General features: G+C 38.4%; 1 protein-coding gene across 7 annotated transcripts in view; it reads left to right on the top strand.

The window, feature by feature from the left end:
• Positions 1–27,625, top strand: part of KDM4C (lysine demethylase 4C) — a 286,621-nt gene that overhangs the window by 171,735 nt on the left and 87,261 nt on the right. For 5 of the 7 annotated variants that reach the window (XM_083816573.1, XM_083816576.1, XM_083816577.1 and 2 more), the window contains 3 exons: positions 16,447–16,628; positions 17,462–17,678; positions 18,609–18,685. In XM_083816573.1, the coding sequence (XP_083672699.1) occupies positions 16,447–16,628; positions 17,462–17,678; positions 18,609–18,685 (476 nt within the window). Of the gene's footprint in view, positions 1–1,952; positions 4,580–16,446; positions 16,629–17,461; positions 17,679–18,608; positions 18,686–25,551; positions 26,002–27,625 lie in introns of those variants that run through there. The other 2 variants (XM_083816580.1, XM_083816581.1) reach the window with 2 other exon arrangements.

Below are 27,625 nucleotides of genomic sequence, written 5' to 3'. Positions count from 1 at the left end.
TTTGAGTCTAAGAAATAATTTTGATTGTCTGTGTGCATTGCTTTTACACTTTTATAGCATCTTTTTTTGTTGTTCTAACATGCTATGTGTTTGTTTCTCTTCTAACTTCTGCACTACTCGCAAGTAACTTCCCAACAACTAGCAAAGCCCTGCTTTTCTTCCCTGTCTTTGGCATGTTAGAACCTTTCAATTTTTCAAACTAATTTTAAGTATCAGCATGACCAGTGATTTGTTATTCTGTCCATGAAAAATCTTGGTCATTATTTTTCTATCCTTCCTTTTCAAAGTTATTGTTGAAGCTTTGCCAGCCTTTGCTGGTATTTATAATGATCCATCCCTCTTCTAAGGGTAGTGGCTCTGTCTGCAGCCAGTCTTATCACTGCTTGTTCTTAATCACAAATATAGATTGTCTCTACTAGGTTCCTAATTGCAACTAATAACAAATCAGAAAACCTGTTTTTGCCAAAGTTATCGTTACTGCTGTAATGTGTACCACTCACCATTGGGAATATCTTGCCGACTATGCCAGTTAACGTCAGTCGAATACACACTGACCACAGGTTCTTTAAGATGTTCCACACGTGGAGGGTTTCAAGCGTAATACAACATTTCATTTGAAAACAGTTGATGTTACGTGGGATTTTGATTTTGCGGAGTAATACAGAAATGTACTTAAGTCACAGTGCAAGTGCAAATTACTTTCAGCAGAGTGTAGGAAGTGTAATTGTTGTGGTTTAACACAGCTGGCAGGCAGCTAAGCACCACGCAGTCATTCTCCCACTCCTCCCATAGTGGGATGGGGGAGAGAAACAAAAAAAAAGGTAAACATTCAAGAAGTTGTTGGTTGAGATAAGGACAGTTTAATAAGAAACAAAACAAAACACAAAATAAAACAACAGCAAACAAAAGAATAGTAGCACCCCCCCCCCCCCCCCCCCCCCCCACACTCCAAAATGATGCACAATGCAATTGCTCACCAACAGTCAACTGATGCCCAGCCAGTTCCCCAGCAATAGCAGCCCCTGCCCCTGGCCAACTCCCCCCAGTTTTATTGCTCAGTGTGGTGTTATATGGTGTGGAATACCCCTTCAGTCAGTTTGGGTCAGCTGCCCTGGCTCATCTCCCAGCTCCTCATGCACACCCAGCCTCTTCACTGGCAGGGTAGCACAAGAAGCTGAAATGTCCTTGGCTGCGTGAGGACTGCTCTGCAACAACTAAACCGTCAGTGTGTTATCAGCGCATGGTTTTCATCCTAAATCCAAAACACAGCAACACACCAGCTACTATGAAGAAAATTAACCTATCCCATCCAAAACCAGGACAGTAATACACGGTTCAATCACAATACCAAGTACAAATTACGTTTAGCAACATGTAGCAATTGCTATACACAGTTAAATCACAAAATAAATGTGAATTTCATTACAGGACTCTGATAACATCCTTAAGAAAAATCAGAGTATCCCAGCATCTAAATGTATCTTTCAAATGATCCTTTTAGAAGTTTTTTGAACTCTGATTTTTTCTGACTTTTCAAAACATTGAGATCTACCACAGCTGGAATGTTGCAGCTTTTTGATATTTTACTTTTTTAATAAATCACCTTATTGTTTTGTCTTTTGAGGTAAACTTTATTTAGTCCAGGAGCTGTTAGGTTTAGTCTCTAGTGCTTTGCTTCAGTTTGGCTGTCTTCACATACACTTTTTATGAGAACTGAAGCCTTAATTTATAATTCAGCAATTAAACTCTCTAAGCAAAATTGTATATGTATTTTAGAATATGGCCACAAGAAATTGAAGTGTTTACATTTTCATGTTTTGCTATGAAAGTTAGGCTTTTATACTGAAAAAAAAATGGAATTTCTGAAATGGAGTTTGCTGATATGCTGCAGGAAGAGTGAAGTTCAAAATTCCAAGTCTTTCTCCCTGACCGAATCTTTTTTTTTTTATTAGTTCCTCCAGGACATTTGAAACTATCTGTAATGCCTCCCAGGGCTGAGATTATGTTCAACTACCTGAAAAATAACAGATGCTGCTATGCTGTTCATTGCACAGAATGCTGCCGTACAAAACCAGGAAACATCAGTGGAACATAACCCCAAGCAGCAAAATCATTGTTGTGATTGGCAAAAGCAAATTGTACTGTATTAGTGTCTATGGCTTTTCACATCTGCTGGGTTAAATCAGCAAATACTGGCAATGGCCCATTCTGCAAATGGCCCAAATGTTTTCCATCTGAGAATCCGAGTTTAACTTAGTAAGCAAAAATCACTCAAAGCAATGGTATTGAGTGTTGGAACAAGTTTGTCACGAACTATTAAACCAATAACATTTGTGAGAACATTTATTTCATTCACTTACCCATTTGGAAAACAGCGCAGTAACTGTTCATACATACTTTGTTTTAGAAGGAGTTGTCTTTCTATGAAAACCCGTTCTGGGGTATAATTTTCATTTTATCTAGATATTTTGTTAATTGTTTAACTTTTCTTAGATATGTAGAGGGATACAGGTTTCTATAAATACGTGCATAACTGAAAACTGGTATATCCTGAATTACATTACAGAGATTAACTAATACAATATAAATACTCTTTTCAGGTACAAATGTGGTCACAGGAACTAGAATGGAATTTGGCATTGGTAATCACCTTAATAGCATCAGTACCACTATGGCTGAATTATTGTATGATACAGTGAGTTTTACAACAACTGTTTTGCATTTATTTAAAGTAATTAATTGGCTCACCAAGTGTTTCTGTCTCTCATTGAAGCAGAAAAAGACTACTTGCTCTATTCACACAGGAAACAAAATATTTAACCTCACTATGAATTTTGCCTGGTAAAATAATACTACAACAAAGCATTACAGTTGCAGTAAAGTAAAAATGTCCTGGTACTTCATGAAAAATTGGAATCTCTAGCCACTGTTAGGGATGGCAGTGATGAGGTATTTAAACATAAGGAAATGTCCTGCACTATGTCATCCAATTAATACTTTTGGGGGTATTGATCCGTTGCAGACTCTTGTGTGAATACATGATGCAGTCACAGACAGAAACATAGCAGAAGTTTAAAGCAACAGACATTGTTCATATGAGAGTCTCTTAAAAAAAACAAAAAGATTTGCGTACTAACAGACTTGCTTGGTAATGTCCCATTGAAAGGAGATGATGGGCAGACACGTCATCCACTCCAAATGCTTTTTATCAAAGCATACCAACATCAGTGATATATTTAATGATTTGTTGTTAAGGTGTATGAATAATCATGAGATATATAGTCAAAAGGTATCCAGCAAAGGGTTTTAAACATATGTTTAGTCTAGCACAGCTCAGCTGTCTTTTTAATTGTACGTACGATGCACAATACCTGTACAACAGAACTCAATTTTATGTTTGTGTCTGAGTCTGTTACTCTGACCAAGTTCTTCAGATACATGTAATACCAAGTTTACTGGAAGATATTTGATGTTACAAATTAGCAGAGTGATACAACAATGTACTGAGATCACAATACAGCCACAATATAGCAATTGCAGTATACAGTTGGATCCCAAAAGAAATATGTCTTTCATTACTGGTCTTTATATGCTCACTGTCAAGATGCTGGATGTCACCAGTAGCAAGAAAACATTGCATGGGTTGAAGTAAGCTCAGACCTGTTGCTGTCTTCAAAGGTCACTTTGCTCCATGGTCAGCTCTTATACTCTATGTTGGACTGAGCCACATACACAGTTCCTATATTCTGGTCTGGCTGGCTCAGGGAGACATTCACACTCTTCTCATCAGCTCAGGGAAAAACATTTACACAACAAGCTGATCCACCCGACTGATACAGCTGTTTATCTGAAACAAAGACCACCATCTGGTCCTCTTTATGTTGTGATAAATCCAGCTTCTTTTGCAACAGCTGTGGTCAGTCACTCCCTAGATTTTTTTCCTGAAATTCATGAGCGCAGAGCCATTGCCCATCTCCTCTGAGTCTTCTTGCATTGTAGGGGTTTATTGACTGATAACATGATGCATGAAGGATAAATGTATAAATTAGAGGAACGATGCCCTGATTTACATACAAAATATGCCTCCATCATAAAGAATATTTCAGGAGAGACTGCAAGTGTTTGTTAGGCAGAATAAAGGAGTCTCCACTGCCTAATGTCCTCTTCCACACGGGATCTCCAAGATTTCTTCTGTCATACAAAATAGTAACTGAGCATGGAGCTCCTTCTATGTTGTTTAAAGACCACCTCATATTTTTGTTTCTTTGTCTCCTACTTATAATCAGAGAATTCTTGAAACTCTGAAAGATAACTTCACATTTGTTTCCTTTGAGTAACACGTCCTTGTTAATGAACTAAATCTTGTGAGGTCCCTGTAGCTCTTATTCATTACACATGGGTGATAGAAGTTTAATTCACAATTGTAAAGGTGGTGGCTGGTTTGAGATTAGAGCTTATCTTAATGTACATTTACAATAATGTTTTGAACTTTAAAAGGATAGTAGATTGTAGAAGTTCTATGATATTTAACTTTCACAGAATGCTTGAGGTGGAGTGTCATCTGGTCCAACCCCTCCACTCAAGCAGGGTCTTTTAGAGCTGGTTGACCAAGTCCATGTCTAGACAGCTGTTTAATGCAGCGCATGATACCATTTATTTTTATTTTTATTTTTACTTTTACTTTTACTTTTACTTTTACTTTTACTTTTACTTTTACTTTTACTTTTACTTTTACTTTTACTATTTTTATTTTTATTTTTATTTTTATTTTTATTTTTATTTTTATTTTTATTTTTATTTTTATTTTTATTTTTATTTTTATTTTTATTTTTCAGTGTTAGCAAGGGCACCCTACTGGCTCATGTTCATCTTGGTATCCACCAGGACCACCCAGGTCCTTTTTTGACAAGCTGCTTTCCAGCTTGGTGTCCCTCAGTATGTCCTGGTGCCTGGGGTTGATCCTTGCCAGGTGCAGGACCTTGCACTTCTTGTTGAACTGCATGAGGTTCCTGCCTGCCTGTTTCTTTGGTCTGTCAGGGTCCCTCTAGGCGGCAGCATGACCCTTGGTGTACTCCCAACAATTCCACGGATGACAAAACTGAGAGGAGTGGAGGATAGAAACCATTAATGAAGATGTTAAACAGGACTGAACCCAGTATTAACTCCTGGGGTACACTGCTAGTTACTGGCCTCTGACTAGACTTTGTTCCACTGATCACTGGCCCCTGGATTGCCTGCTCATCTGGCCCATAGTTCAATAGACCGTTTACAAGGAACTTATTTATGGGATTGTCAAAGGCCTTACTGCAGTCCATGTAGACAATATCCAATGTTCTGCCATCATCTACCAGGCCAGTCGTTTAAGTCTTACCTAGTTGGCCAAGCATGACTTTCCTTTGGTGGATCCGTGGTGGCCAACCTATAGTTCTGTGTCCTCCTTCTTGCCATTTTTGAAGGCAGGAGTGACATCTACTTTCCTCCACTCTTCAAGGACTTCTGACTATCACCATGATCTATCCCTCACCCCTCGTAGGTGCATAAAACAAATATACGTCTAGTCTGCTTAAGATTTCCCTGACTGGATCCTCTTCCACCAAGACTAAATCTTTCTTGCTCCCTGTTATTCCTGTAGTCTCTGGGATCTGTGGTTCCTGAGGTTTAGGCTTGCTATCACAGACTGAGGCAAAGAAGGCATTCGGTACCTCAGCCTTTTCCCTGTCCTGTGTAGGTACCCCATCTTGTTCAGTCATGGGCCCACATTCTCTTTAGCCTTCTTTTTTCACCAGTGTGCTTACAGAAGCTCTTATTGTTGACTTTGTCATCCCCACCCAGTTTCTATTCCATTTGGGCTTTAGCTTTCCTAACTTCATTTGTGGATGCTCAGACAATGTCTCTGTGTTCCTTCCAAGTTACCTGTCCTTGCTTCCACACTATGCATGCTTCCTTTGTGTTTGCATTTGGCCACATGTTCACCTATGCAGGCTTCCTGGCCTGATTTCCTCTTTGTTGGGATAGATATCTTTTGAGCTTGGAGGAGGTGACACTTCAATATTAACCAGCTTTCTTGGGCCCCTCTTCTTGTCAGGGCCTTATCCCATAGGACTCTTCCAAGTAGCTCCTTGCAGTGCCCAAAGTTTAGCGTTGTGACCTTGCCTTTCACCCTTCTCTATGCCCTTAGGATCTTGAACTCTACTGCAGCCAAAGCTGTCTTTGGCCTTCATTTTCCCAACAAACCCTTCGTTATTAGTGAGTGTGAGGTACAACAGAGCGCCTCCCCTTACTGGCTCCTTTATGACCTGAAGGAGGAAGATACTGTCAATGCACTCCAGAAACCTTGACTGTGTATGTCCTGCTGTGTTGACCCTCCAACAGATACCAGGGTGGTGGAAGTACCCCATGAGGAACAGAGACTACAAACATGATACTGCTGCTGTCTGTCTATAGAGGGGCTCAGGCACTTGTTCTGCCTGGTTAGGTCTCCTGTAGCAGGCAACCACGATAGTGTCACCTTTACGTGTCCTCACTTTAATGCCAGTTTATAAGCTTGCAGTTGCTGCTGTTTTGTTTCCTGACTGTCTGATCTGTTTTAGCTACGACTTCTGGGAGTCGTGTCTACGTCGATGTTTTTAATGATGCAACTACAAGTCTTTATTTTTCTTTCTTATACTAAATCATTTAAAAATCTTTTAAAAATTAATTTCATTGATTTTTTATATGTTGCAAGATGTTGTGTAAATAGTCCTTTTAAATGTAAAAATAGTTTTCTTTAGTGTAGATTATTTAGTTTTTATTCTATATAATTCCTCAAGCATGTAAATTTCTGTATAATAAAGGCTTCATGTGGTAACCAGAGGAATTTCAGTTTTGCAGTTTAAGTAAATAAACCATCTACTGTATCTTTATAGTTACAGAATTTTAATACATACTGAGAAAGTTTTCTTGGTTGTTCTTCTATTGGTTTCCCTTCTAGGTGAGGAATGAACACATACATCTTAGTATAGTCAGCCTGTAATCACGGTGCCTTATCTACAGAAGACCTCCTGAAACAAATAGTCTCAGAAAAAAAGAGAACTTAAATGTAAGAAAGAGAATCGGATAATTACAGATCTCTCTCATTGTTAAGCAATTTTGAATTTGTGTAAGTTGCACTTATATTTTAGGTTAAGCGTAACATTTACACTTGAGCATAGGGTAGTATTCTGCATAGAGAAGGCATTCTGTTAAAGAGATGTTTATTTTTGTAGCTGACATGACAGCTTGAATTTTTGATATAATATTTGTTGCTATGGGAATAAATACTATATCTAGGGTGTTATGATTTAGATGGAGATCAAACAACAGGAATCGATAGATCAGTTGAAGACTTTAAAGATGGTTCTTTGAGTATTTTTCAGTGTGTTATGCATGAGAATTTGGAATCTCTTGAAAAGTGCTGTCAATTGAGCAACTAATGTATATTCAATTTCCTTGTCATGGCTAGCAGGTGCAGCTCCTGTATTTTATTTCCTCTGACAGCAAGACGTATTCTGTAGTATTTGTAAGTTGATTTGACTTTTCTTTACCAAAGAGTGTCAAGAACGCAATGTTCACTTTTGTTTTAATTCTTAATTTGGAATGTAAGTTGAAAAAAGCAAATGACACATATGAGTTCTTACCAGGGGATTCTGATATGCACCCATACAGAATCCTACTCATGAACTTACTTCCAGCGAGGAAGTGTCAGTGATTTAATCCAGGTGACAGCAGACACGCAAATCAAGACAGATTCATTAGCTGCATTTCATATGTTTTTGTAAAAGAAATGCTCGCTATAGATATACTATATACCAGAGACTGTGTCCAATATCACAGCACTGGCTGATCCAAATCTTTCAGATTATCTATTTGGGCCATTGGTAGCTGCTCTTAGAGCAAGGCCAATTTATCACGAGGCAATTTGACTGAATAATGTGAATAATGGTGTTGATGGTTGGCATTGTTGCATAAGTGATCATCAAAACTTATTCTCATAGCACTCAGACAACATTCGCAGGTTCTTGCAGAAAAGTACCAATATGTAAGATTTTTAGTGAAGTGTCATGCTTATAAGTGCTTCATGAAACATTACGCACTGGTTTTGGAAAGTAGATATGATTTTTGGAGGGCAAAGTTTGGTTTTGTCAAATCTTGAGTATTAAGAAACTGTACTGATAGGTAGTTGTATGCCTGCTTACGACAATGAAGATTCTGAAATTTTCAGTCGGTGTGAGCACCACAGATTGTTTTTCACAGAATCATAGAATCATCTATGTTGGAAGAGACCTCCAAGATCACCTAGTCCAACCTCTGACCTAACACTAACAAGTCCTCCACTAAACCATATCACTAAGTTCTACATCTAAACATCTTTTAAAGACCTCCAGGGATGGTGACTCTACCACTTCCCTGAGCAGCCCATTCCAATGCCTAGCAACCCTTTCAGTAAAGAAGTTTTCCCTAATATTCAACCTTAACCTCCCCTGGTGCAACTTCAGCCCATTCCCCCTCGTCCTGTCACCAGGCACGTGGGAGAATAGACCAATCCCCACCTGTCTACAGCCTCCTTTAAGGTACCTATAGAGAGCGATGAGGTTGCCCCTGAGCCTCCTCTTCTCCAGGCTTTTCATTCTTTGAGGATCCTCAGCTGAAATGGATTTTGAATGGAGTGAAACTGGAGGTTGCAGTTGTCTTGTGTCCCTTTTACCATTGCAATAAGAGCGTAAGGAGGTGCTGATCCTCTGTACCTCTAGCAGACATATCTGGTCAAAACTTTGAATTCACATGAGGCACCCTGAACCCATACAAATGTGAGTCAGGAAAGCAAATTTATTTTAGGCTAAGTCACTGATTGTTCTTCAGTTATGTAGTAAGTAATGGAAGGAGTCAATATATAGGAAAAATAGCAAAATAATTTCTACAAAAGTACAAGCTTTCCACGTTTTTAGGGGGAAACGGACAGTATGTTGGAATTATCACATGAACAAGTAAAGAATGGCTGTAAAATTATCCAGCACAATAGCATTTGTCATGTCAAGTGATTTTTTTTTTTTTTTAAACGGCTTGGAAGCTGTTCTTTATTTTCTTGCCTGTTTTGGATAACCAGACTCTCAGGTTTTATTCATGGTATATAACTTGTCTGACTTCATGGAAACCAGGAAGCTAACTACACCTGTACCCGCTAAGAAGCTAACTTGCAAATCCTTTCTGTAAATGCTCTTGGTGTGTGTTTGAAAAAGTAAAGAAAGTGAAACTGCCCAGATTCAATTTATGAAGAATATTTATGTATAAGATTGCATTTTCTACCTGGTGAGAAAGTTACTGAAGGCAACATTGTCATATTCTATAATGGAAGTCACGTACTCTGTAACTTCTTTTAATATCAATTTTATTTGACATTTTGTGATTTTGGTGTGTGGGTAGGTGAATATTGATTGTGAGGAGGTGAAATAATATTTCTGAAGCTCTTGAAAGATGATAAATTAAGCTCAGAGTTGCCTAGGAAATTTTTGGAGAGAACTGAGAATCATAAAACATACAATAGTGACAATAGAGGATCATAAACGTTATGTCTCTCTCTCAAGAACTTGTCTTGAGAGAACTAGTCTTGATTTGTATACTCTTAATTTTATGTCACATTCCTGTCAGAAGTGGTGGGCTAGCTAGCCTCCCTTTGAAAGGAGGATATTTTTCCTTGCCTGGGTGAGCTATGGGGCTTGTTTTGGTAAAGAAGAGAGAGAGATCACAGGGAGTAACATGGAAGAGCCTCATGTAAGAGAGCTTGGGTGACGTATTTCATGCAAATGGACTGAAAGATTGCAGTAAGGAGCATGGAGAAGACAGTGTTGTCTCAAATTAGACAGAAGGAATAATTAGAGATGTTAGAGAACTGAGGCAACGTAGGAGGGCTTCCAGTCAAAAAGTAACTGGATGTAGTTGTTCTAAACATAATGCAAGGAGCAAAATAAATTTACTAAAAGTGTTAATTTTTTTGGAGGCTGTAGCAGTTCAGTATGTTTGCCTATGGCATTTTGTTCCTCACTTCGTTTGGAATGAGGTTTGAAAATAAATACAAGGCTCTTGAAAGCAAAATAAAATGTTGTAAGAGTACTTCCAGCTTTTCTCCTGGCCTTTGCATTCTTTTTACTCCCTCAGTCTGGAAAGGATTTGTAACAAAAAAATTCAAGGGAGAACAGGAATGGTGGAGTTTATAGGTAATCAAGATGTAAATACTGATCTCATTAAAGCAGAACCAATACAGTCTTGAACGTATCTATGTACTGTAGGCAGTGGTAAACCAGAGAACTGTGTAAGAGAAGTGGAACTGGCATTCTAGAATTGATTCCAGAATTGAAAAACTGAAGATAAATTTTGTCTAAAAAGGAGATCATAATAGGCTGAGGTTCAGTGTGAAGACTTCAATGCCTGTGGAAGAATCATTCAGCAATGATAAGGAGCGGTGAAATCATACAATACTAGAATATCCCAAATTGGAAGGGACCCACAAGGATCGTGCAGTCCAACTCCTGACTCCACACAGGACTACCTAAAAATCAGACCATATGTCTGAGAGTGTTGTCCAAATGCTTCTTGAACTCCAGCAGACTTGGTGCCACAACCACTTATTTACCTGGGGAGCCTGTCCCAGTGCCTGACCACCCTCTCGATGAAGAACCTTTCCCTAACCCCCAGCCTGACCCTCCCCTGTCCCAGCTCCATACCGTTCCCTTGGGTCCCCTCGCTGTTCCCAGAGAGCAGAGCTCAGCACCTGCCCCTCTGCTCCCCTCGTGAGGAAGCTGTAAGCTGCAATGAGGTTGCCCCTCAATGTCCTCTAGGCTGAACAAACTAAGTGACTTCAGCCTCTCCTATGTCCATATGTCTTCCTGGTTAGACCTTCCTTTATCCTTGTTGCCCTTATTTGGACACTGTCCTTTAATGTCCTTAGATTGTGGCACCCAAAACTGCACGCAGTACTGCATCATCAGCCAACTGTTCACACTTCGTAGTAAGAACTTGCCAAGCTGTATGACAGTCATTTTTTTTACCAGAAGGATGTTGTCATAGACTGTAATGAAGGCTTTGCTGAAATTCAAAAAGATATTGTCTACTTGGCTTCCATTGGTCAACCAGATGGGTAATTATAGAATCATAGAATGGTTCAGGTTGGAAGGAACCTTAAAGATCATCTAGTTCCAAATCCCCTGCCGTAGGTAGGGATGCCACCCACTAGATCAGGTTGGTCAAGGTCCCATCCAGCCTGGCTTCAAACACCTCCAGGAATGGGGCATCCACAACTTCTCTGGCCAACCTGTTCCAGTGCTTCACTACCCTTACAGTGTAGAATTTCCTCCTAATGTCTAGTCTAAATATATCCCCTTTCAGTTTAAGACCAATTCCCCTTGTCCTATCATTATCTACCTGAGTAGAGAGTCCTTCTCCATTTTTTTTATAAGACCCCTTTATGTATAGAAATATCGTAATGAGGTCTCCCCAGAGCCTTCTCTCCTCTAGGCTGAACATCCCCAGCTCTCCCTGTCTTTCGTCATAGGAGAGGTGCTCCAGCCATCTCATCATCTTTGTAGCCCTCCTCTGGACTTCCTCTAACAGGTTCACATCTTTCTTGTGCTGGGGGCCCTGAACCTGGATGCAGTACTCCAGGTGGGGGCTCACGAGGGCAGAGTAGAGGAGGACAATCACCTCCCTGCACCTCTGTTGATGCAGCCCACGATGCAGTTGGCCTTCTTGGCTGCAAGAGCGCACTGCTGGCTCATCTTGAGCCGTTCGTCCACCAGAACCCCCAAGACTCTCTCCACAGGGCTGCTCTCAGCCAGTTCTTCTCCCATTCTGTACTCCTGTCTGGGATTGCCCTGGCCCAGGTGCAGCACCTTGCACTTGGATGTGTTGAACTGCATGTGGTTCACGTGGGCCCACTTCTCCAGCCTGTCCAGGTCCCTTCGAATGCCATCTCTTCGTTGTGTTGTATCAACTGCAGCACTCAGCTTGGTGTCTGCAAACTTGCTGAGGGTGCACACAATCCTGTTGCCTACGTCATTGATGAAGATATTGAAAAGCACTGGTCCCAAGACAGACCTCTGAGGAACACTGCTCGTCACAGGTCTCCCCCTGGACATAGAACCGTTGACCACTACTCACTGGGTGCAACCATCGAGCCAATTCCTTATCCAGTGGATGGTCCACCCTTCAAATCCGTATCTTCCCAATTTAGAGATTAGGATGTTGTGTGGGACCCTGTCGAAGGCCTTACAGAAGTCAAGTAGATGATATCAGTCAGTCTTCCCTTGTTGACTGATGCAGTCACTCCATCATAGAAGGCCACCAGAATGGTCAGGCACAATTTACCCTTGGTGAAGCCATGCTGGCTGTCCCAGATCACCTCCTTTTCCTGCATGTGCCTTAGCATTGTCTCCAGGAGGATTTGTTCCATAATGTTGCCAGTTAGAGAGGTGAGACTCACTGATGTGTAGTTCCCCAGGTCTTCCTTTCTACCCTTTTTAAAAAATGGGAGTGATGTTTCCCTTTTTCCAGTCACTGGGGTCTTTGCCTGACTGCCATGATTTTTCAAATATGGTGAAGGGTGGCTTGGCAACTACATCAGCCAATTCCCTCAGGACCCTGGGAAGCATGTCTGTAGGGCCCATAGACTTGAAGTTGTTAAATTGCATCAGGAGGTCCCAAACCTGCTTTTCACTTACTGTGGGAGTACTCTGCTCCCCCAGCCCCCACCTAGAGGTTCAGGGACACGAGAGATGTGGGAAGCCTGGCAGTGAAGACCAAGACAAAGAAATCGTTAAGTACCTCAGTCTTCTTCTGGTCTGTTGTTACCTGTTCTCTGTCTTCATTCTGAGGCACTACACTCTCCTTAGTCTTTCTTTTGCAGCCAGTGTACCTGTAGAACCCCTTCTTGTTATTCTTTGATCCCTCGACAAGTTTAATTCTGTCAGTGCTTTGGCTTTCCTGATCCCATCCCAGCATTGGGACAGCATTTCTGTACTCTTCCCAGGGCATGTGGCCCTGTTTTCACCATCTGTGCATTTCCTTCTTCTGCTTAAGTTTGACCAGCAGGTCCTTACCCAACCATGCTCGTTTTGTACCTTCCCTTCTTGATTTATTACATATGGGAATAGAGAGCTCATGCTCTCCAAGGAAAATATCCTTAAAGAGTTGCCAGCTCTCATCAGATCCGGTGTCCCTAAGGACTGTGTCCCATGGGATCTCATCCACTAATTCTTTGAACAGCTGGAAGTTGTCTCTTCTGAAGTTTAGGGTCCTGACTTAGCTCTTAGCCAGGCCTATATCCCTCGAGATCACAAACTCAGCCAGGGTTTTTTCACTGCATCCCAGGCTTCCTCCAATCTTAACCTCTTTAATGAGCTCTTCATTTCCTTTGTCATAAGAGGAAATTAAGTTAGTTAAACAGGACTTTCCTCTCATGAACCCTTGTTGGCTGTGATCAATGACTGTGTTGTCTTTCAAGTGTTTTTCAGTAACTCCTGGAATAATCTTCTCCATAATTTTCCAGGCATTGAAGTGAGACTGACAAGCTTGCAATTATCAGGGTCTTCTTTCTTACCCTTCTTGAAAACTGGAACAGTCTTTGCCAGCTTCCAGTCATAGAATCACAGAAACATAGAATGGCTTGTGTTGTAAGGGACCTAGAAGATGATCTAGTTCCAATCCCTCTGCCATAGGCAGGGATGTCATCCACCAGATCAGGTTGCCCATGGCTGCATCCAGCCCTGGGCAACCTTTGAACATCTCCAGGGATGGGGCATCGACTACAGTCAACTGGGACCACTGCAGATTCCCAAGACTGTTGAAAAATAACAGAGAAGTCTCATGGTGACATCAGCCAGCTCTTTGATTACCCTAGGATGAATCTCATTGGGCCCCGCAGACTTATGGACATTCAGCTGGAGCAGCAAACCTTGCACAAGTTTGGATTTTGCTAGGAGTTTATCAGTCCAACAGTCGTGGGATGAAAAGATTTCAGATTCAAAGTGCGTAATAGATATAGAAGATATAAGTTACACACCTTCTCAATAAATTTTATATTTCTCTTTGTTACCTGAAGTGATCAAGCCCTGAATTTGCTGTGAGGGCAGAAGAATAACGAAAATATTTAAAATAATGGCAATATAAGCTCCTAAAAGGAAATGGTGCCGAAGAACAAAATTGGGGAAAAAAAGGTTAGCAAAAATGAAGCCACATTTGAGACCATTCTGTAAGGAAAATAGATAAGAATGGAACTAGAGGCAGAGATTTCACATCCGTTTACTTTACAAATCTGGAAAATTGCAAGTAATAGAAGAAATGTGATTGGACTTTTTTTTTTTTAATTTAAGAGCTTAGTAAAGCCTTTAAATTAAAAGAAAAAAAAGGAAAAAAAGTAATTCAGAAAACTGAAAAAGTGATCCTTGCATTTTATATTTCATCTCCTACTTGTGTTTGGCTATTTCTTCATTGCCATTCTTTTGCATTATCCACCATAAAGAACTGCTGCTGAATATTGACTTGGTGACAGCTATTTTTTTCAGACATTTTGCATTTTTCTTCTATATGGATTATTGGCAAATGTTTATTGAATTGACATGAGTTCTTCTGAGAAACTATATAAAATGGAATAAAATTCACATTCAGGATATATTAATTACTTTTTTGAAACACTGAGCTTGCTTGTATACAGATATTATAATTCCGATTTTTTCAAAGCTGATAGATATGCTATAAACTTTATAGTGCTTTTGCAGCAACTTACGACAATTTATCATAGGAGGAGACCCATAAAGCTTCTGTTTTTTTAAGAAGTGGATGGAGGCAGTCATGGGATGAAAGAATGTGATGATTCAGCTTAATATACTTCACTGAATATTTCTATTGTTGGAATTTTCTGCTTCTGCAATAAACATGTTTTCTTAAATACACCATTAGAAACAGACTGCATGCTTTAGACCTTTTTTGATATCTGAGAGTTCTATTCGATGACTTTTCAATATTCTTTGCCATTTTGCCTTCCACATTCACGTAATTTTCTTCTGTTCTAATTGCACCTGTGTGTCTTCTCATTGATTGAAGATCACTGCCCACTTGAATGAACAGAACCACAGATCTAATCATTAATCAGAGCACGTATATAAGGACACAATTTGGGGGGGTGGAGAAGAAGCTTTAAATTTACTGTCAGGAATACTTTACACAATGAAAAAATACTTCCCTCCTCATAATCTGTATATTTTGCAGATGGTAGGGTCACTAGATTGCCTGTGAAGATACCTTGAGGTTTCTAAACAGCTTAAATATGTGATTAAGCTGAAATTCTGGTGTTGACTCAGTCATTAATAATTATGCTATTGATTTCTTTGGGACAAGGCTTTACACTTGGTCTCCTTTCCCAGGATTCCTTTTTCCACATCTTTCTCAACAGCAAATGACTATTCTTAGATTATGCCTATTGGGTAAACTCTTTAAGCATCAATATGATTTTTACTCTCCAACTTCTCTAGAAACTTTCATAGTCAACTTTATGAATGAGTACTATGCAGACACAGTGCTCATAAATAAAATTCTATAACATCTAGAACAGATCACTAGTATTATAACACAATTTTTTCTTGCAATGGACTACAGCATGCACTGTACCTGTCAGTCCAGTTCCCCATTATTTACTGATGATAACTTTTGTTTTGTTTTCTTTGGAAAACGAGTGACAGATTACACAAAAAACTGAGAGGTGCTGTTTGTGTGAAAAGAGTGATAAGTCTGGTTCAGCATGGCTAGATATAACATATTTCAGCTGGGAGAAGCTTAAGGCACAGTACATGGCCAGATAGGTGGTGGTGTAGAGGTTGGAGGAATTAAGGAGTGGAGACAGAGACTTTAATGTTGTGGATGAGTACAAATGTACAAATTCTAAATAGAAGAGCTACTGAAATACTTTCTAATGCTTTCTGTTGAGCAGTCAGCTTATGACCTAGGTGTCAAAGTGCTTTTTTGTGTGCTTGTCGTGATGCATAATTCTTTTAGACTTTGTATTCGTTCTCAGATTTTCTTTAGCATTGTTTGATTTCATTGTTAATGAACATGACAAAATTCAATATTGTCTCCATTCCAAAAAGCCAATATAACCAATTGTTTGCTTTCATGGAATCACAGACTAGTTGAGGTTGTAAGGGGCCTCTGGAGGACATCTGATCCAACCCCTCTGCTCAAGCAGGAACACTTAGAACAGGTTGCCCAGGACCCTGTCCAGGTGGCTTTTGAGCCCTTCAAGGAGGAAGACTCCACAACCTTTCTGGGCAACCTGCTCCAGTGTTCCACCACCCTCACAGTAAAGAAATATTTCCTGATGTTCAGACAGAACTTCTTGTGTTCCAGTTTGTGCCAATTGCCTCTTGTTCTGATTTTTTCTTTAAGAACTGCCTGAAACAACCTTAATGGAAGAGGAAGTTCAAGAGACAGAGACATGGGCTAGGCCTCTGATCTCCCTTTGGCAGACAAGAGTACCTAATTTCAGTGCTGAAAAAGAATACAATGCAGCTTGTGGAAAAAAGGAACCTCACTGCGCCATTTGCACTCTTCTTATGCCATACTATAAGGTAAGCAAGATCCTTAGACTCCTGTCTCTGGGTAGCATGTGAAATATCTGCCCAGCTACAGCATTTTCAGTAAATAAGTAGCAAATCAGAAATCAGATAAAATTATGCATTTGGTTTGTATGAAAAGTAAATTAATATCATTAATATTAGTACTGATACTCTATCCATCTGCATTCATCCTTGGTTGCAGACAGTATATACCTTCTGTTTGGTGCTTACGTAGAGAAAAGTTACACTTTTGAAGGTGGTGAATCCACACAGGTTTGCATCTTTTAGTTACTTCCTTATATGTCAAATGTTTTTCATCAGAGCCTTTTCCTCACCTTCTTTCTGCAGTGTTGGAAAAATAACTTTTCACGGTACTTCTTAGGAATAGTATTCCCACAGAAACATTCTAATGCAATGTACTGTTCAATATTGGCATATGGAATTTGTGTCAAACAGCAGCTAAAAATACTGATATAGTTCCGTAGTACTAATTCTGAAACTATTAAATAGGAAGCCGAACTGCATGAGAACTGGGAAAAAGACTTTATTTGCACTGGACCCAGTTAAAAGGCTTAAAGGGAGTCAGTTGTACAGTATCATTGAATGCGGTTGCAATAACACTAATTTGCAGATTGAGTGCTCTTTTAGATTTCACAGTTATTTGAATAATCAAGGAACTACAGGATGATTGTGTTAGATACCCAGAAGCAGTTAATTTTTTTATAAAACATTGTTAGTGGGGAGCTGGGAGGGGAGAAGTCATTTTAGCATCATCAAAAGGAGCAGTAAGACAGGCTCTCCTTTTTTTTTTTAAAACTTAAATATAGATTTTGTTTATCTTCCAGCCAGACAATCATGCAGAAGAAGGTTCCACTTACAGGGAAACAAACTCAGAAGAAATACTGGTGAATGAAAATGAAAAGTCTAAACCTCTTATTCCAGAGATGTGTTTTATTTATAGTGAAGAAAACACTGAAAACTGTCCATCAAATGCCTTCATTGAAGAAGATGGAACAAGTCTTCTGATTTCATGTGCAAAGTGTTGTGTTCGAGTTCATGCAAGTAAATAAGCTAATTGTTCAGTTAGCAGCAGTGTAATTTCAAATTTTGTTTTATTGATAATTAATAGTTAATGAGATTTCTGTTATGTCTAAGTAAGTACTGGAAAAACATTTCCATAATTAATGCTTGAGAACTCTGGCTACATTTTTTTAACCTATGTTATATGTTCCATTATTTGTTAATGGAAATAGGGAAGAGTTAACTTTCCTGTAAACTGTCATAACCATGGGGAGCACAGACTTCTGATTTTTCTTTCAACTCGGAGTGATAAAATTCCTCTTTTACTCACCATTTTAAAGCACTGCATAATACTGATATATTCTTATTAAGTAGTAAGGGTGAAATAACGTTATTTGAGGACTTGTGAATATTGCTATTGACTTGAGGTGTGCAGTAATTTCCTCCACCTTGCATTTTTTTATTTCAAGTAACTGATGAATGCATGAACATTCAGCAGTATCTTCTCTAGACAGTAGGACTTGTAAAGTAAAGTCCTTACATGTAAGGACTTTAAGTAAAATCCTTACTTCCAAGTAAAATCCTTACATGGAAGTGTGGTGTAATTGCATAGAATGAATGTCAGTACATTGCTTCAGATTGTACCATGTTACTGCAGGAAGAGTTGATGACTTGCTGTTGAACTCACAGAAAGTAATAAATACTCTGTGTATTTATTTATTTTTTTTAAAGTTTGGGGAAGTGCCTGTGTATACACATATATATATGGAATATGTGTTTGTGTATACACATACGTACATGGAATTTGTGTGTATTTACGTATACAGAATGGCAGTAAGCCTAGCATTAGGAAAGTCTCCTTGATCACAGGGTCACAGTTTATGTTTGACTAGTGTTTGTACACAGTTGAATTGTATGACATCATAGATAGAAAGGCAGAATTTATTACTCAAATCAAGTCTCTTATTCTAGGTTGCTACGGTGTTCCTCCTCATGAAATCCATAACGAATGGTTGTGTTCTCGATGCAGAAAAGAAGCCTGGACAGCAGTAAGTTTTATGTTTTGCTTGGTTATCTAAAATGTTACAGATCAAAAAAAAGAAAAGGAAAACAAAAATAAAAATAAATGCAAAAACACATGGATTATTCCATATGGGATGTAGCTTTTGCATATGTTTTTTACTTGACGCACTTTTGCTGAGAAAAAAAAATTGCAAAATATTATTAGATTTCAGTGTAAAATGTAACTGCATAGAGAGAGACAAGCTTGGAGAAGGTCTACACACAAGAAAAAGGGCTTGGCTAACAGAATATAGATGTAAAACCTTGTTTAATGAAATAACTGAAAATTTAAATGCACACGAGAGAGAGAAAATGAGATTTCGTAAAAATATTTTAGACTTTTGGTTATATATGTGTGGGCAGCTGGGGAATAGAGAAGGGGAAAGAGAATAATAAATTACATTCAAGAATGAAATTGTTCTTTTACAACATTTGGCTTTACTATGCTGTACAGTCAGAAAAAGGCTTCACTTCTGAAGCACCTAAATGACTATTGTTTGATATTAAAAGCAGTATGCAGTAGTTTTATATAGTCGGGAATAAATAGAAAAGCAGTTAATAGTTAATAAAAATCTCTAAACATACATTCATTTAAAAAACAACCAGTTTAAATTCTTATGTTTCACCAACATTCATCTGTCAGCTGCACTGGTAAGTCAAATAATACTTATTTTCTTTAAAACAACTTAAGGAAATGTGGTAGACGGTTTTGATGTCAGCACAGCTTTTCTTCATTCAATTATTGAATTAAAAGCAGATATTTCAAGTGCCTTAAAAATGTAAATCCTTAAATGACATGATAAAATTTTGAGATATTTTGAAGAAGATATGAGGATTCAAACTACTGGAAAATGTGATACCACTTTGTCAAACATCATTTCTTGCAACTGTGAAATGCATCTGTAAAAAAATCAGTGATAGCCTAAACAAAGTGAAAGTAGCAATAAATGTAAAACCTTTGAATTTCAACGCTCTCAACTTTTTAAGATTCATCTGTAAATGCTAAGGAAACAACAATGTTAAGGAAACAAAAAAGGAACTGATGCTTTTACTGCAGATATTACCTAATCTGGGAAAAACAAAACAAAAATAGTGATTTAGGATTGCTCATTACAAAAATATAGTCCATTAATAATGTTTAGTCCTGTTTTCTCAGTGAATAGCTATTAAAATATTTATTGAATCAATTTCTATCTCTGTTATGTGTTTTCATCTTAGAAGTCAAGGCTTTCTTACTAGGTAAAATCCAATTTTCATCTTGCGTAGGTAACCAGAAAACCTTGTTATAGCTTTCTTATCAGACAATTGTGAGTTTCAGGATCTCAGGAACTGCTTTTCTAACTATTGTTCTAGTCAGGGAAAGGTCGAGGGGAAAAGAAAGAAGACTTTCCTAGCAAATGAAAGGTTGTTGTTAACTTGGTATCTAATTATCAGATAAGCAGGGTTATGCAGCCCCACTCTTCTATCAGAAAGTTGTGTTAATTTCCTTTTGTGGAGAACACGCCTGTGATAAATAACGGAATTTTAAGGAGAACATCCATTTTCATGAGATCTCTCATGTGACAGCAATAGGATAACTGTTTTTGTTAAAAACTGAAAAATTTAGAACATTAACTTGGAACCTGATGCTAATTGCCATAGAACAGTAACACATTTGTAGGGAAGTTTGAAGAAATCTTTGTCTTTGTCTGTTTGTCAAGTAGCATGTTAATCAAAAGTTACTGAAAAAATGTAAACCAAAATTCAGTCCTGTAATTTAATGCTTCTTGTAGATAGGATTCTAAAATTGTTCTGGTATGTTAAGGTTATTTTGCAAATCTTCTTGAAGTGAAGAGAACATTCAGATAGCACAACAGTGTGTGGAATATAAGAACAAATATAGATAATTACTGACTTGATTATTTAATTTCATAGAATCATAGAACAGTTTGGGTTGGAAGGGACCTCTAAAGATCATCTAGCTGACTCCCTTGTCATGGGCAGGGATGGCGCTCAAAGCCCTGTCCAAGCTGGCTTTGAACACTTCTCTGGGCTACCTGCTTCACCAACCTCATAGTAAAGAATTTCTTTTTTATATCTAATCTAAATCTGCTGTCTTGTCCTATCACTACCCTTCTAGGGTAGATTTAGGTTAGATATTAAGAATAAATTTTTTAGTATGAGGGTGTTGAGGCACTGGAACAAGTTGCCCAGAGAAGCTGTGGATGCACCATCCCTGGAAATGTTTAAAGCAATGTTGGATGGGGCTTTGAGCAGCCTGGTCTAGTGGGAGATGTCCCTGCCCGTGTCAGTTGGGTTGGAATTAGATGATCATAGAATCATAGAGTGGTTTGGGTTGGAAAGGACCTTAAAGATCATCTAGTTCCAACCCCTATCTAAATTTATCCTCTTTTAGTTTAAAGCCTTATCCCTTTTCCTATCACTACTCTCTCTGATGAAAAGTCCCTCTCCAGTTTTCCTGGAGGCTCCTTTAGGTACTGGAAGAATGCTGTGAGGTCTCCCTGGAGCCTTCTCTTCTCCAGGCTGAACAACCACAGCTCTCTCAGTCTGTCTTTACAGGAGGGTTACTTGAGCCATCTGATCATCTTCATGGCCCTCTTCTGGATCCACTCCAACAGGTCTTTTTCTTTCTTGTGTTTTGTGCCCCAGAGCTGAACGCACTACTCCAGGTGGGGTCTCATGAGAATAGAGTAGAGGGGGAAAATATATCAGTTATTTTGTGTTTTCTGTCTGGTCTCTATGCAATGCGGTTTTATTTTTCCTTTCCATCTCTTCTTAGCTCTCTGTCTAATACCACACTGTATTCACTATGGTGTGATGAAGGAGGAATACTGTAATGTGATAGAAAAAGAAAAAAGCTGGGGAGATTAAAGCTTGACCTGACTGGGATTTTTCTTTTGCCAACTTTTAAAGGAAAAAAATTCACCCAAGACAGTGTTCATTTGTCAAAACTGAAGCACTTTCAGTACTATACCATTACTCATTAACATCTTACCTGTGAAGAATTATGCGTGTTTTACTGAAGAGGTTTAGTTTTATTCTATTATGGTACATATAACACTGAAAATGAGGAAGATCCATTTTTTATGGAAAGCATTTTTTGGCCAAATTATTTGAGGAGATGAGGTAGTGGAAAAATAACTCAAAACCATACAGAAAATAGCCAAATAGAACCTTTTTGCAATGTGATTTTAATATTGGATTTTTGAAAATAAAACATGCTGGAAATTGTAGAGAAGATAGAATTTCTGAAATTTCTTGTCTGAGGTAACAAGAAAGTGATAGGAATGGAAAGGAGCAACATTTTCATTGTGTAAAGACTAGATAGTATATATGCTTACTAGGACAACCTATTTAATGTAAACTTAATCTATTATATTTAACTGAAAGCTGTGATTTTTTATGTGTGCTGATAACTGTACAGCTAAATTGTTAGTGCTGACAACTTGGTTTTTATTTAGCTCTGATTTGGTGACCTAAGTGAAATGAACTGGTACCCTGAGAGATCTCTTCATTAAGATACGTTTGTGGAATAAAATTTGCATTCTTAATGTCTAAAGTCATTCACCTGGGGAGTTTTGTTGAAGATTAAATAGGTGTATAGTGAAAAAATTGCCTTCCCATTCTTAAGTAGCAGAAGAAGCAAGTTAGCTGTGTACTATTTAGAGACTAAATTAATATTGCTTGCTTATATATATACTTTTTTTGTGTATAGTATTGTTTTTCCTTTTTTTTCTGGGGCTATAAATCTAGCATCCCTCCCTAAACACTAAATTTACTTAAAAGTTGTCCTACTTAATTTGCTGTCTTGTATTTCTTATTACATATTTTTCACATGTCAGTGTGAACTGTTCACTGTCATCTAACAAAAGTAGAAATGATAAACAGTAGACATGAAATCTGTTACCCAAGTTAAATAGCAAAAATCCAACAGTTCAATGATACAAATAAGGCTATTATTTACTCATATGTCAGTGATACCTGATTCAGTTTTTCTTTTTCAATAGTAGTGTCTTTCAAAACTGTTGAGATGCTGAAGAAATCTCAGAACTATTTGTGATTATCTCTGAGAATTTACAAAGCTTCAGTAAGGTGCCAACAGCCTGGAAAAATTAATATCATTTTTTATAAAGGCAGGAAGTGTGGCCCCGAGTCAGGAATTGTGACGTTTAACCTAACTTGAATTCCAAGAGAAATACTGAACAAATGATCAATCTATCAATTATTTCTAAACACCTAAACAATAACAGAGTACGAAGTCATATATATTTAAAGAAAAAACACCTGATATTTTTGCCATGACACCTCCTGTAAATAAGCAACAAACAAAAGATTTGATGCATCTGAACTTTCAGATTTGGATAATGCTTTAAATTCTGATATTCAAGCCACATAAGAGAGGTGGTCTAGATGAGTCGCTGCCAAACATACAGGAATATGGATCTGTTTTCAGCCCTCAGTATCTCAAGCCACCAGCCATCGTTCTCATCAGACTCTTAAGTCACTGAAAGGGTGATAAAATTCTGTGCAACATTTGCTGATTACTCTTCATGTCCTTTCGGAACATACTTGGAAATCTAGACTGGTCTATTTTAAGTAATATAAGATGATACAAGATATAAGATGGGGAAATTTCATGTGAAACTACCAAGGTGTTAAACTCGTAGGATATGTGAAAGGTTTTTCCGTAACTGTCTATTACTTGTCAAGTAGTATTCAAAATATTTTTTCTTCATTTATTTCAATATTTCAGTGAAACGAAAGGCTCAGTAAAGAAGTATTCCTGATGAATTTTCTGCAGGAAGAACCAAGGACCCAGGGCATTTCATAGGCTGAGCTTTACTATTTTGGGTTAAAATTAGTATTTTGGATTTGAACCTACTATTTTGTATGGTAGTAATAATATTACACTATTGAAGAAATAGTGTAAAATACATTATTTTACAGAATTCAGTGGAGAGAGGTACAGTACCTGTAGGTGGTAGGGCACTGGAACAGGGTTCCAAGGAAGTTTCTATGGCACCAAGCCAGGTGGTCACCATTGATAACCATTTTTAGGTGAGCCTGTGTGGAGCCAGAAGTTGGACTCTTTGTGGGTCCCTTCCAATTTGGGATACTCCATGATTCTATACTTAGAAGAGTTACCAGCTGTGCGTATACAAGATGAGAGTGTCTGGCTAGGCAATAGCTCCTGCTGCCATCTGGAGTTTTGACCACTCTGGTGACAATGCTAATGAAGGTTATGAGGTCTATAAATCATGAAACGTCAGACCAGGATGTTTAAGTTTATATTTGGATTGAAGCCTGGAAAAGATATGGAATAATCTTTTTGTTCTCTTAATGTTTCATGAGAGCCCAGCTGAAGAACTGTGTCTGGCAATGAACACACATGCTTCAAAAATACTCATTAGACTGAACGGGCTGGAAGAAAACAAGAGATGTCATGGATATCTAAAAAAAAAAAATTAAAAAAAATTCTTTCAATCATTCCTCATAGACATCAATCATTCGTTAAGGGAGGATTGAAAAAAATTATGCTTCTTCAGTGTAGCCAGGAGAAAATAGAAAGGAAATAAATAGTAGTGTCATATATACAATAATATGTATGCGTCAAAGATGAACATAATTAATTGCCATTCCTTCATTTTAGGGACAAAGTGAGTTGTAGCAGCTTTAAACTGTATCAACAGAAGGTTATGTTAGTACCATGACATCCTGCCTATTTTTCTTTCTAAAAATAGTGAAATACTGGAACGCAATGTAGAGATTTTGTAGAATCTACTCCTTTAAGATTTTTAAAAACATGTTAGACAAACATTTGTCAGGAGTAGTTGAGGAAGAGTTGATCATGGCTTAAGTCAGAAAACCAAAATATGCACAGGTTACTTTTTTCTATTGTTCTCTTATTCCTGTTTGAACAGTATTACTCATTGCAAAGCAGTGTGATTGTGACTGTAGTTCTCTTTGGTGAAGAAAATCATCAATTGGATAGACAATTGTATTAATGTAGTTTTGCTTGCATGGAATTCCTTGCTGACATCAGCATGATTAAGAACTGCTGATACTTATTTGGGTCCTATTTGTCATTTTTGCATCAAGCTTCTAATTCTTCAGAGGTTGGACAATACCCTTAGATTATCCTAAGAGCATTCACTTCAAAACAGTATAATGCTTTAATCTAATCTTAGCTTCATACTTAAGATAAACGTGGTTTTCTTTTAACCAGTCTTTTGTGGATGTTTAAAAAAAGCCAAGTTAATTAAATATACTGCTGCCCAGAGTACTACTTTCCTTTTAAAAAAATATGCAATTAGTGTTAGTCATGCCAACCTGCAGCTGGAAATTTTACACTCCCTTTGAATTATATGCTTATGTTTCTTTCACAAATCAGTTTTTTATTTGTTTAATTTTTTTATATCTGTTGTTACACATATGATGCTTTAATTGTATTTTAAATTGCTGTGTAGCACCACAAGCCTCTCTGGAAGGGGAGAACATAGTTAAAGAAAAGTACTTATTTGCATGACTGTTTTTGATGTAGGGAATATAGAGTGAATATACTTCACATTCCAGCTAAGACAGTTCAGACTGAAACAGAAGGAAAAAAAATGCTCATCTAAATTTGTGTTCAGTGTAAGCATTCCTGAACAGTACAACTGTTGTGGAAGATGTGGAACTGAGATCTGACTGACTGTAGGGATTATATACACACGTTTTCAAAAATTAAATTATTGCTTCAGAAACGTGCACAAAATCAGCAGATTTTGTATTATCCAAAAGTATCTGTTGCTTGAAATTCTGACTTACAGAATGTCTGAAATTTGGTTTTCTTCCTTGTCACATTGATTCCCAGAAGGAGGAGATTTAGCTGAGGAAGACCTGTCTGAAGAATTCTTTTCTGGGTAAAGCTTTAAGTCCTGGAGGGAAGATTGATTGGAAAGCAAGGAGAAAGAGAAGTTTTGTGCGGTGGAGAATAAAATGGAAGTTATGAAAGGAAACAGTGTTACAAATGCTGGTTTAGAGTTCATAAGTCATGTGTAAGGCGGGAAAGGTTCCTTCTCATTCCTTTGCTTAAACAATAAAGTGTTGTTGTTAATTTTGTTAAATAATACTTAAACTCCGGGTAGTTATGTTGACTTTATAGAAAATCTGTTCTCTACTAGGTGCTTATATATCTGTACAATTTTCTAAACAATAAAAGATGAAAGCAGTATAGGAGTCAGAGCTGTATTAATAACTACATGAAACTGTATTTTGTGTGAATCCCAACTAGGAATGCCATTAAAATGTTGGAATGGAAAAATGCGTTAGTGGACTCAAGTTTTTCAGAGCTAGACTTGCATATGATGGATAATTCCATTTTATATTATCGAGTAAAACTGCATCTGAGATTCAGAGCATACTGTTTTCTTGCAGTTGCAGCTTCTCTAAGTAGCTGAAATAGTATGCTTTACAATATTTTATTTCAACTTTTTCATCTTCCAGGATGCACTTGGATCCATGATAACATATCTTTATATTCTACTACAGAGTAGGTCCTATTTGATAATGATTATTGACAAAGTGGAAGACTGATGCAGAATTCTTCTATGCTAATGGACAAAAAATAGCCATAAATCAATCTCCCAAAACAACAACAAAAAATCAAATAATATTAAATAACTCATCTACATGGCTCCTGAAAGTGTGACTGTATTCATACAAAGTGTCTTGATTGAGAACAAATGCCTCATTAATCTTAAATGCTTCAGCTAAAGAAAGCTAGTGAAGTCAGGATGAATAATGACTGGCATTATAGAGAAGGCAACGTACTGTACAATGTGCAAGGATGTAGTCACCTAGTAGCTATACTACATAAACGTAAGTACCTTTATTTTTTAGAGGAAAAAAGGATTTGGGACAGGAAAGAATTAGAAAGATGAACAAGTAAGGAAACAGGTAAATATGCCTCAGTATCTTATTTCATAGTAACCTAGCCATTAATAGGGCTAGTAAGGGAGATCATAGAATCATAGAATCACGGAATGGTTTGGGTTGGAAGAGACCTCAAAGATCTCTTTCCACCCCCCCGCCATGGGCAGGGACACCTCCCACCAGACCAGGTTGCCCAAAGCCCCATCCAGCCTGGCCTTGAACACTTCCAGGGATGGAGCATCCACAGCTTCTCTGTACAACCTGTGCCAGTGCCTCACCACCCTCAGAGTGAAGAATTTCTTCTGAATATCTAATCTAAATCTAACCTTTCTTAGTTTAAAGCCTTGTCCTGTCACTATACAACCTGATAGAGTCCCACTGCAGCTTTTTGGTAAGCCTCCTTTAGGCACTGGAAGACTGCTATAAGATCTCCCCGGAGCCTTCTTTTCTCCATTCTGAACAAAACCAACTCCCCCAGCCTGGCTTCACAGGAGAGGTGCTCCAGCCCCTTGATTATTTTCATGGCCCTCCTCTGGACTCGTTCGAATACGTCCATGTCCTTCTTGTGCTGGACGCTCCACAGCTGAATGCGGGACTCCAGGTGGGGTCTCATGAGAGCAGAGCAGAGGGGGAGAATCACCTCCCTCAGCCTGTTGGCCACACTGCTTTTGATGCAGCCAAGCATACAGTTGGCTTTCTGGACTGCAGGCACACACTGCCAGCTCATGTTGAGCTTCTTGTCAACCAACACCCCAAGGTCATTCTCCTCAGGGCTGCTTTCAATCCATTCTCAAGCCAGCCTGTATTTGTGCTTGGGATTGCCCTGGCCCAGATTCAGGACCTTGCTGAACCTCATGAAGTTCGCACAGGCCCACCTCTTAGGCCTGCCCAGGTCCCTCTGGATGGCATCCCTTCCCTCCAGTGTGCTGACTGCACCTCACAGCTTGGTGTCATCAGCAAACTTGCTGAGAATCATAGAATCGTAGAATCATTAAGGTTGGAAAAGACCTCCA

This window comes from Anser anser, assembly GCF_964211835.1.
Source record: "Anser anser genome assembly, chromosome: Z".
NCBI classification, from domain to species: Eukaryota; Metazoa; Chordata; class Aves; order Anseriformes; family Anatidae; genus Anser; species Anser anser.
This window is presented reverse-complemented; position numbering and strand designations above follow the sequence as displayed.